Consider the following 11,026-nt stretch of genomic DNA (forward strand, 5'->3'; position numbering starts at 1 on the left):
TCCATCTGATGTAGCTCCATATCAAAATGTGCAACAAGTGTCATGATTGTCCTAAAAGAGTCTTTGGTTGAAACCGGAGAAAAAGTCTCTTTATAGTCAATCCCATATTTTTGAGTAAAGCCTTTTGCCACAAGACGAGCTTTATACTTTTCCACATTACCTCTTGAATCCCTTTTGGTTTTAAAAATTTTCATACCTTCTGGTAATGGGACAAGTTCCCAAACTTTATTGTCTTGCATAGACTTATACTCTTCATTCATTGCATCAATCCACTTTTCTGAAATGGAACTATCCATGGCTTGACGAAAATTGATAGGATCATCTTCCGTCATACCAGGATCATCCTCATGTTCCTGAAGAAATACATAGTCATCCGACATAGTGCTTCTCCTTTCTCTTGTAGATCGCCGCAATGGCACTTGTTCCTCAATAACTTCTTCTTGAGGTTGTTGAGTTTGAACCTCTGGAAGATTAACATTGTCTTGATTTTCTGGAATTATTCCGATATTTTCAATGACCGGATGAGAATCCTGATCATTGTCTAAAGAAATCGGAATAGGAATCAACTCCTCGTTAACCGAAGTAGAAGTTGATTCTTCCTCAAAGACAAAATCCTTTATTTGATTCTTCCCCCCAAACTCAATATCCTCAAAAAATACAGCTGTACCCGTCTCGAAAATCGACTTTAAGTTGGGATCATAAAATTTATAGCCCCTCGATCGCTCAGAATAGCCAATAAAATAGCTGCTAACTGTTTTGGGGTCCAATTTATCCGTATGAGGCTTATAAGGCCTTGCTTCAGCTGGACATCCCCAAACATGGAAATGCTTTAGGCTGGGTTTTCGCCCTAACCAAAGCTCATAAGGTGTTTTAGCAGCTGCTTTTGTTGGTACTCTATTCAGAATGTATGCTGCAGTTTTTAATGCCTCACCCCAGAGTGACTTTGGTAAGGAAGAATGGCTAACCATACTCCTTACCATATCCTGTAGAGTGCGGTTTCGTCTTTCCGCTACACCATTCATGCTTGGAGAGCCCGGCATGGTGTATTGTGGGACGATACCACACTCCTCTAGGTATTTGGCAAAAGGCCCTGGACGTTGTTCACCTGAACCGTCATACCGACCGTAGTATTCACCACCACGATCGGACTTTACTTTCTTTATCTTTCTGTTAAGTTGATTTTCAACTTCAGCCTTAAATGACTTGAACACGTCCAATGTTTGAGCCTTTTCCTGAATAAGAAAAATGTATGCATATCTAGAGAAATCGTCTATGAATGATACGAAATAGCGTTGACCATTCCAAGAAGGAATTGGAAATGGCCCACATACATCCGTATGTATCAACTCAAGGACTTCCGTAGCTCTATATGCATTCAATTTTCTATCTTTGGTTTGTTTTCCTTTAATGCATTCAACACAGACATTAAAGTCCGTGAAATCAATGGAATTCAGGATCCCATCTGACACAAGACGTTCAACTCTATTTCTAGAGATGTGACCTAGACGTTTGTGCCATAATGCACCCGAAGTATTATCATTTAGTTTTCGTTTAGTACCTCTTGATTCAATGTTTAGGGTTTCATTATATGAAGCATTTGTATCAAGTAAATATAGATTGTCATATTGCATTAATGAACCGGTTCCAACAATTGAATTACCAATAGATAACTGAAACTGATTGTTTCCAAATGAACAAGAGTAACCAGATTTGTCCAAATAACAAACAGAAATTAAATTCCGTCTAAAAGACGGTACCACAAAAGTATCTATTAAATCCAAATAGTGACCAGTACTGAGTAACAATCTAAAGTGCCCTATTGCTTCAACTTCTACCGATTTTCCATCGCCCACAAAAATGCGTCTTTCAGCATCACTTGGCTTTCGGTAGTTCAGGCAACCCTGCATTGAAATACTGATGTTAGTAGTAGCACCGGAGTCTAACCACCAAGTATTTCTAGGTACTGAAGCTAAATTTACTTCAGAACAAACCAAATTAAGAAACATACCCTTTTTCTCGCGCCATGCACGATATTTGGTACATTCCTTCTTTATGTGTCCAGCCTTATTGCAAAAGAAACAATCTCCTTTGTTTTGTTTCTTTGCATTTGGACCTGCAGCATCCACATTCTTCCTTTTCTTGCCCTTATCCTTAGAGGTGCTTGCTAGATGAGCACTTTCAGTCTTTTCTTGCTTCAATCTCTCTTCCTCTTGAACACAATGAGAGATCAGTTCATTCAAATTCCACGTTTCCTTTTGACAGTTAAAACTGACCTTAAAGTGGTTGAATTGAACTGGAAGAGAAATCAGAATGAGATGCACAAGTAACTCCTCATGCAAATCAAGCTTTAATGCTTTAAGTTTTGAAGCAAGATTGGACATCTCCATGATGTACTCCCTTATATTACCATTGCCCTTATACTTCATTGAAATCAAGCTCTTAAGAATAGTGCTTGTTTCAGCCTTATCGCTTTTGGCAAAGCGCTTTTCAAGTTCTGCAAGGTAATCTTTAGCATTGGTGGTGTCCTTAGACACAGCACCCCTGAACACCTCCGGAATTGCACGCTTAATGATCATTAGACTCATGCGGTTAGAGCGTTCCCACTTCTCAAATTTAGCTTTCTCTTCAAGAGAGCTAGCTACCGTAGGAGTAGGGGGTTGCTCCGTCCGTATCGCAAGGTCCATGTCCATGCATCCGAGAACTATCTGAATGTTCTCCTTCCAGTCCTTAAAGTTGGAACCATTAAGGACCGGTATTGAATTTAAGTTGGCAGAGATATTTGCAACATTAACTGAAAAGAGAACAGAAAATAAACTGTAAATAACATGCACACTACTTTAATTTTTCAATCTAGTTCAAAATAATTAGCAAACCCATCCAAGATATCTAATGCACCATTAATTTCAAGTCTTTGGACAGTAAAATTAACTGCTAGTAATATCCTTGTTGTAATAATCAAACACTAACAATAAAGCACGACAAATAACAAACCCATCTTTGGATTGATTTGCTATTCTCATGTGAAATCCTTATAATTGTTACGTGTTTATTATCACAGGTAATTTATGTACTCCGGTCAACCATTGACCGTCCTTTGGGCCGATCAAATGATCACATGGAAATACACAATTACAAACATTCAAAATTCAAAATTAAATAAACCAAATTAGAGAGGTCACTTTGGCAACATCATAATTCAACTTATTTAATTTGAATAAAGAACTAAATGCTAATTAAAGAACAAGATTAAAAATAAAAATGAGGCCCACGCCTAAATAATTATTTAAAATTTAAATAATTAATTGGGCTGTGAATAATTAAATGAGGCACTCGTCTCATTTAATTGGATTTTAAATAATTATTTAAAATTTAAATAATTAATTGGATGCAACTGTTCATGATTTACTCACGTTGAATAATTAATTAGATGCATCTGTTCATGACTTACTCACGCCGAGACACGCCGAGAGCTGTAATAATTAATGGTGGGTTTTTTTTAATTAACTTAAAAAAAAACAATCACGTTTCCTTATTTTTTAACCCACGAGCTCTGCAGTTATGCCCACGCACGCTGCAGTTCGCCCGCCGCCGACACTTTTTTTTTTTTTTTATTTTCTGCCTTAACCCAGCGCCGAGCGCTGCACTTTCGCCCACTGCCTACGCTAGCCTCGCAGACGCCCAACCTCAACGCCTGCGCTAGCCGACGCAACTTGCGAACTGCTGCAGAGACTTTTGTTGCCGACGATAGCCTCCCGTTTATTGCCAGCCTCGCCGGCGTCACGGGGATATCTTACTGGACGCGGACAGCGCCTGTGCGCTGCCGTGTACGTCATCGGCCAAAACAGAGACGAACAAGAAATCGTGGAAGAAACAAAATAACACAGTAGGCGTATGAACAATCAAATAAAATGATTTCATGATTTCTTAAGAATTTGGAATAAACCTCGCTCTGATACCAATTGATGGTATTTTCCTTAATGTTGAGAAATCTCAACGCATGCATCGTCTATCCAATTCTTAAGAAACAACAAGAAGTAAATTCGGAAGCGTACCGGAATCCATCGCTAGCAGCCGAGGATGATCTTCCAAAAGGTGCAGAGTTCCTTAGGTTTCCGTAGTTTCTCAAACGATGAGGATTCAGAAAAATAATTCAAGATCATACTTAGGTAGCACTTGCAATGAGAAGGGACTACATCTAAGTATAACTCAGGATAACATAGTAGGTGAGAGGTCATATCTAAGTGAGACCTATAATTGTAAAGTATGATTCCCAAGTATGACTTGAGATGATACGGAAATCGTATATCAAGAGAAGGCAAGACAAGATGGGAGGTCACACTCAGGAGAGATTACATGGACAACTGTCAAGAATTCAAGAACTCGAGCAACATGGGAATTCGAGAGCTCGAAGTGACATACCTTGGAGTACTTAGCATGGAGTGATTCAGTTTAAAGTAACTCTACTCAGAGTGACCCAGATTGGAATAATTTAACTTGGAGTTACTTAGTTCTAATTCAGCAATAACAACTTGATCAGCTCTGATTCAGAATGATTAAATTTGACTCGAAATGACTCAGCTCAGCTCTTATTTGAAATGACTTAGCTCAATTTTAACTTGAGATGGTTCAACTCGGCTTTGGTAATTTTGACTTGGAATGACTCAGCTCAACTTTGCCTTAGCATAACTCAGCTCCGACTCCAACATGTAGAAACTACATAGGTATAGCATGCTAAGCATGCTGACCTCGGAAATATAAATAGGGTCTAAATGCTTATTATCATGATTATTATTTACAAGAATTGGGAGCCTTTTTTTATTTATGGATGACTTCATATAGATAAAATTATTCAGTATACCAGCTAATGCTATCTATTTGATGCATCATGAACCCACCCTGCATTGATATATATTTAGACTAAACCATCAATATCATTGAATAATGAATTACTTTTTTGAGAAGGTCTAAGAGCCTCACTGTTTATCCTTCATATTTTTATAGCTTAAAATATAAAACCATATGCAATATTTTACTCACCTTAATCTTTCATTTTTCTTTTTCAGCTATCATCAAAGTTCACGGCAATGTCCAATATAGAGGGTGGACTTGGTCTGCATAGATATGAAAAAGTCTCTCACTATATAGATATACAAATCCTCAAAGTCAAATCCTAAGCAACTTGATCATCCAACCAATCAGGCTCCCTGCCATTAGTGTATATGAACCTAGCTTCTGAAGTGCATGGTATTGATTCTCCAAAGCTTTGTGCCATAACATGGGATTCCTGCATCAAGAACTGAACCTGAAATGCCTGTTGCTGCTGCTCATCTTAAACTTTTGCACTCTAAACGTCTCAGCAGAGACACAGACACTCATCAGTGAAGGTAAAATTCACGTTATTTCTCTGGGCCTCTGCATGATTTTGCTGCATGTATTTCACTTACACCAGTCTGTGATGTCGTTTGTTTCTTCTCTGCTTGAATAGCTCTTGCTCTGTCTAGCATAGCAAGTTATTGGCAGAATAAACCAACAAGCTGGGTAGGTTCAGATCCTTGTGGTAATAACTGGGTTGGACTCAACTGTTCGAATCTTCACATCAATAAAATGTAAGTTCTGAAAAATATAATGGAGAAGACAAACTGTAGGAAATTTGTTTTGGAATTAGTGATTCTTCTTTTTTCAGAATTCTTCCTGGCTTAAACATCAGCGGGACTCTCTCTGAAGATATCCAGAATTTGACTGAGTTGGTAATCTTGTATGTTACCTGATAAATCAAATGCTTCAGTTCTTTTACCTCCCTTTTTCATCCCTTTACAAGTCCTTTGGAAATTATGAACTTATGAATTATGGCACTAGGGATCTGTCTTCCAATAAAGGTTTGGGTGGGCAAATTCCAAGAACCATTGGGAACCTGGTGAAGCTTCAAAGATTGTGAGTTGTGATTAAGTTATGTTATATATTAAAAGTTTTCAGATGATAGATTTAGCAATTGACCCATGTAAAGTTAAACACCCAAACTGAAACTTTGCTCTGTTGTTTATCCAGGATCCTTTTTGGTTGCAGATTCAGTGGTTCCATTCCTCCAGAGTTAGGCATGTTGGCAAGCCTCAGATTTCTGTAAGATCAGAATCTCTTTGCTCAAAGAAGGAAATTTTAGCTTGATATTCTAAAGCTATCTGTGTTTCTTCAGATCAGTGGGCTCTAACCGGTTGAACGGATCGATTCCTAGCGAGATAGGCAATCTGACATCGCTGTTCTTTTTTGACATCACAAGGAATAGGATATCTGGTTCACTTCCTATTTCCAATGGCACAAAGTTGGGCCTGAATTTGCTGACTAAGTGCCAGCACTTGTGAGTGATTATTTGTTGTTCAATTAATGTTATACAGTTTACTTTGTGAGATTTCAGCAAGTTTGAGTGAGAATTTTCTATTGAACTCAGCCATTTTGGAAACAACAATTTATCCGGGTCCATTCCAGAAGAACTGTTCCACTCTGAGATGATTCTGAAGCATATGTAAGATACTGAGAAACACTTCCTCTCCTGTTTAGTTTATATTTATGTTCCTAAAGCATGAAAGTGTCCACCCACTTCCTTCCAAGTCAAATTAACTCCTGCCTAAAATGAATCAAACTATGAAAATGATTATTCAAGTTTGGTTTGGTTCTTTTTTTACGAGTTTGAACTTGGTTCGTTTAGATTTTATCGAATTTTCAATTCAAACTTGTTTAATTATTTAAAACTTTTATATTTTTAAATTTATTTGATTAATTAGTGAATTTGATATTACATGTTTGTTTATTTATTTTGAGAGCTTCTTTGTCATATACAAGTTCAATAAAAACTTTATTGATGAATATAGTTCATAAATTTTATTTGTGTACATTGTTAAGGATTCACAATCTTTGTTCATTAACATTAACAAGACTTTAAGTGTATTAAATGAATATAAATAAGTTATTATTAAGCCAAATATAAATTTACTTACAAACGTTGGATTCATGTAATTGTTTTGCAAAAAACATTACCTTTGGTTCATTTTGCTTAGGCTCTTTGACCACAATCAATTCACAGGCAGCATTCCTCCAACGCTAGGACTTGTCACTACCATAACTGCTCTGTAAGTAAATTGCACAACTAAACATGAAAAAAAAATCTTCATACTTTTAACTTGTTGGATTCTTGTTTTATACAGGCGATTTGACAGAAATCGACTTACTGAAGCAGTTCCTTCCAACCTCAATAACCTTACGATCCTTAGCGAGCTGTTAGTGTGTTTTTTTGAAAGAAAACTTGTTTGTGCTTTGGTGAAACTCTAGAAACTCTCATGATTGGGTTTGTTCTACAGGCAAATAAATGACAACCAGCTGAGTGGCCCCTTGCCAAACCTAACTGGAATGAATGCCCTCACCTATGTGTAAGTAGTAGCACATTCTATGAGAAGTGAAAGGCACTTGATGCCCACTGACCGAAACCGAATTTGTTGCTTTGCAGGGACATGAGCAACAACTCATTTGATCAATCTGATATTCCACATTGGTTCTCAACCTTGATGAACTTGACTACTTTGTATTACTCTACATTCTTTGAAGTCTGAACAATTATTGTCTTAGCTGAATATAGGAGTCTATCATTGATTCCATACCCTTTTTCTGGTTGCAGGAAATTGAATAACTTACTGATATCAGGAGTTCTACCAACATCTTTGTTCAGCATTCCCTCATTGCAGGCAGTGTAAACATCGATTTGCCTGATAAGCTTAACGCATTCCTTATGAGCTTTCCCTGAGAAAGTACTGGACATCCTCATGTTCTCTTCATATCGAAACAGGCATCTGCGGTTCAACTTGATCAATGGCACGCTTGACTTGGGTAGTGAGCTGAGCACAAACCTTACTCTTGTCGATGTGCGGGAAAACAGAATTCAAACTATGGCTAATGTGCCAAACCGGGACAACCTACACATTCAGTAAGTATAGCCACCAGTGCATCGATAATTCCTTGAATTTATTGCAATCCAAATAGTGAAGTAGTGATTAGCACAGAGATTATCTGCCTTCTGAGTCCTCTTGTCCATATTTGATGTCCACAGGCTCGACGGAAACATTTACTGTAATCAGCCAGGAGCTTCAGCACAGTACTGCAATCTGCCACCGGAATCAAATCCCAGTAGTTACGTTACTCCGTCGCCAAATTGTGGAAACCTCGTCTGCCCTTCGGATCAGCAAGAGAGCCCAAAATGCTCTTGCTCATATCCCTTGGAAGGAAAACTCGTTTTTAAATTTATAGCCTTCTCCAACATGTACACTAACTTCACATACTACACTGCATTAGAGGTAGCTCTTTACAAGACCTTTCAGCAGTTCCAGCTTCCTGCTATTCCAATCCTCCGAAACCCAAACATGAATATGTACAATTACTTCGAATTTGATTTGTGGATGTTTCCGTCGGATACGGATCGCTTTAGCCAAGCCGAGATTGCTCAACTTACCAACCTATTCACCAACACGACTATCTCGCAACCTGATGCTTATGGACCTTATTATCTTGATGCGAGACCTTATCCAACTTTCCAAGGCAAGTATCTTCTTTTCCCTCTCTTGTTGTTCATTTAGGCATTCACTTCTGCCTTTCTCACATATTGGATATGATATGAGCAGAATCAGTTTCGAAATCGAACAGAGTTCCTGCAATTGTAGGAGGGGTAATTGGAGGGTTTGCTGCTGCTGCTTTGATCGTCGGTCTGTTAACTTTCGCCCTTTGCCAGAGAAGAAAGGCTCGAAAGGCCAAAGAAATATCTCGACAATTTGGTAAGAAATGTGGAGAATCTCGATTGCTTTTGTAGCTTTATCATGTTATATTCACTATCTTGACGTCGTTCCTTTCTTTCGGCAGGTGTATGGACCACAAGTGAAAGTGGCAGTGATATTCCTCAGCTGAAAGGTGCAAGATTGTTCAGTTTTCAAGAACTAAAGAAGTGCACCAACAACTTCGCAGAAGCCAGCATTCTTGGGAGTGGCGGTTATGGAAAAGTAACTACCATATCCATGTTTCCTCGTGTGTTCGACCTCTGCAGATTCATTCTTCCTGTATTTCTCGACTTTGGCAGGTTTACAGAGGATTGCTGGATAATGGTAAACTAGTTGCTGTGAAAAGAGCTCAGGAGGGATCTTTGCAGGGTGGTCAGGAATTCAAAACTGAGATCGAGATGCTGAGCAGGGTTCACCACAGGAACCTTGTCAGTCTCGTCGGCTTCTGCATGGATCAAAATGAACAAATCTTAGTGTACGAGTACATTCCTAATGGTACATTAAGAGATAGTCTCTCAGGTTCGTTTGTCTTTGATTTTGTTAATCTTGATTTACTGATTCTGAAACCATTTCGAGCTGAGAACTCTTTGCCATTTTCAAACGCAGGGAAATCTGGAGTCTACCTGGATTGGAAGAAAAGGCTGAGGGTAGCACTTGGTGCAGCCAGAGGACTGACTTACCTGCATGAGCTTGCAAACCCTAGAATCATCCACAGAGATGTCAAGTCCAACAACATCCTCCTCGACCACCATCTCAATGCCAAGGTTTCAGACTTTGGCCTTTGCAAGCCACTGAGCGATGACAAGAAAGGCTGCATTACCACACAAGTCAAAGGCACAATGGTGAGTTAGCCTACAACTTTGCCATCCTAAAGCAGTCGAAAACAATCAATAACAAGTGTTGTTCCTAATATTGCAGGGATATCTTGATCCTGAATACTACACGACTCAGCACTTGACGGAGAAGAGCGACGTCTACAGCTTCGGTGTTGTGCTTTTGGAAATTGTCACTGGCCGGAAACCGCTTGAGCGAGCGCGATACGTCGTGGAGGAGGTAAGGAATGCCATCGGCAGGTCTAGAGACCTTCAGGGCTTGAATGAGCTTCTTGATCCTGGCATTTGCCACAACGGCTCATTGCCAGGGATCAAGAGGTTCATTGACTTGGCCTTAAAATGTGTGGAGGAATTAAGCTCAGAAAGGCCTCGGATGAGTGAGGTGGCCAAGGAGATTGAGAACATAATGGTCTTGGCTGGCATGGACACTAACATTGCATCAGAAACTACTTCTGCAAGCTTTGGAACAGCAAACAAGAGCTTCAACTGTGATGATGATGCTTCCTTTGAGTACAGTGGTGAACCATATTCCCTAAGAATCGTGATGGCCAAGTGAAATGTGCAACTCAAATCAGCTTGTTTAAGAAGTTGAGTTGTGTAATGTATTTTATATGAACTTCACTATTTGTAAGTTAAAGTTAGTTATGTTGAACGTTCGGAAAATGAAACATCAACCTGCGGTTGATGAAACGAAGAGGCAAGCATCAACCTACGGTTGATGAAACGAAGGGGCAAAACCTTCGTTTCATCTTCCTGATTGCTATTATATATAGCGTCCAAGAATCCATGAGAAAAGAGGAGAAAAGAAGGCATCTTTCTCAGGGATTTGGTTTGTGGAAAAAGATAAGAAGCTTTCCATTCGGTGAACGCTACTTCGACGCAAGCAAGAACAGCGAAGCACGCTACAACAGTTAAAAAGATAACAATGGTATCAGAGCCTAGTTAGAATTTTACCTGTTCCGTCTTGTTTCTATTGGGAGAGAACATCGATTTCCCTCGTATATGTGCCGACGAAACCTTCGTCCGGTCTCTATTCTTGGTCGGCGACGCACATAGCATCTCTGTCTCGGCCAGCGACGTGTTCCCCTTGTTCCGGCAAGGCTGGCGTAGAACCGACCGGCTAGCGTCGACGGCAAGCGAGGCCCTGACGCCGTTTTTGCACGGTTGAACCTTGATCCGTTTGAGGCTCTGACGCGGGAGGCTTTTGTCTTCGGAACGGCCGCCGAGAATGGCATCGGTGAGGCTGGCGCCGGAGAGGTTGGTGCCGTTAAGGCCAGCGCCGGCGTTCTTTTGGGACGAACAGTGAGAAAAAAAAGGGAAGGAGTTCAGCGGCGGTAAAAATCGTAGGTTTTTAGGGCATTATGTTTCTCTCTTTCCATTAAA

At 39.6% G+C, this 11,026-nt stretch overlaps 2 protein-coding genes across 2 annotated transcripts; one reads left to right on the forward strand and one right to left on the reverse strand.

The window, feature by feature from the left end:
• Positions 1 to 1,872: 1,872 nt before the first annotated feature.
• On the reverse strand, positions 1,873 to 2,799 carry LOC141816489 (uncharacterized). Its single transcript, XM_074704260.1, has 2 exons — positions 2,009 to 2,799; positions 1,873 to 1,901 (listed from the first exon to the last, which is right to left on the reverse strand). Exons 1-2 carry the CDS (start codon positions 2,688 to 2,690, stop codon positions 1,873 to 1,875), a joined length of 711 nt encoding a protein of 236 aa, XP_074560361.1. The 5' UTR covers positions 2,691 to 2,799.
• Positions 2,800 to 5,275: 2,476 nt separating this feature from the next.
• LOC141816490 (leucine-rich repeat receptor protein kinase HPCA1-like) lies at positions 5,276 to 10,233 on the forward strand. The gene is made up of 19 exons (XM_074704261.1): positions 5,276 to 5,384; positions 5,486 to 5,606; positions 5,684 to 5,755; positions 5,857 to 5,931; positions 6,046 to 6,117; positions 6,191 to 6,352; positions 6,443 to 6,517; positions 7,050 to 7,121; positions 7,197 to 7,268; positions 7,350 to 7,418; positions 7,496 to 7,570; positions 7,664 to 7,735; positions 7,832 to 7,969; positions 8,093 to 8,577; positions 8,661 to 8,810; positions 8,896 to 9,032; positions 9,110 to 9,329; positions 9,417 to 9,652; positions 9,729 to 10,233. The coding sequence occupies exons 1-19, from the start codon at positions 5,276 to 5,278 to the stop codon at positions 10,197 to 10,199; spliced, it is 2,883 nt and encodes a 960-aa protein (XP_074560362.1). The 3' UTR covers positions 10,200 to 10,233.
• The last annotated feature ends 793 nt before the right edge of the window (positions 10,234 to 11,026 follow it).

Source organism: Curcuma longa, unplaced genomic scaffold, assembly GCF_044706935.1.
Source record: "Curcuma longa cultivar G26 ecotype Majalengka, Jawa Barat unplaced genomic scaffold, ITB_CL_G26_1.1 contig_16927, whole genome shotgun sequence".
In the NCBI taxonomy this organism is placed as follows: Eukaryota; Viridiplantae; Streptophyta; class Magnoliopsida; order Zingiberales; family Zingiberaceae; genus Curcuma; species Curcuma longa.

Bases quoted from the DNA above. Each gene is read 5' to 3' on its own strand.
- LOC141816489 (XM_074704260.1), bottom strand. From the start codon at position 2,690: ATGGACATGGACCTTGCGATACGGACGGAGCAACCCCCTACTCCTACG. The intron at 1,902-2,008 runs GTATGTTTCTTA...ATTTCAATGCAG, and splicing joins TGCATGGCGCGAGAAAAAGG to GGTTGCCTGAACTACCGAAA.
- LOC141816490 (XM_074704261.1), top strand. From the start codon at position 5,276: ATGGGATTCCTGCATCAAGAACTGAACCTGAAATGCCTGTTGCTGCTG. The intron at 7,122-7,196 runs GTAAGTAAATTG...TGTTTTATACAG, and splicing joins GTCACTACCATAACTGCTCT to GCGATTTGACAGAAATCGAC. The intron at 7,571-7,663 runs GTATTACTCTAC...TTCTGGTTGCAG, and splicing joins TTGATGAACTTGACTACTTT to GAAATTGAATAACTTACTGA.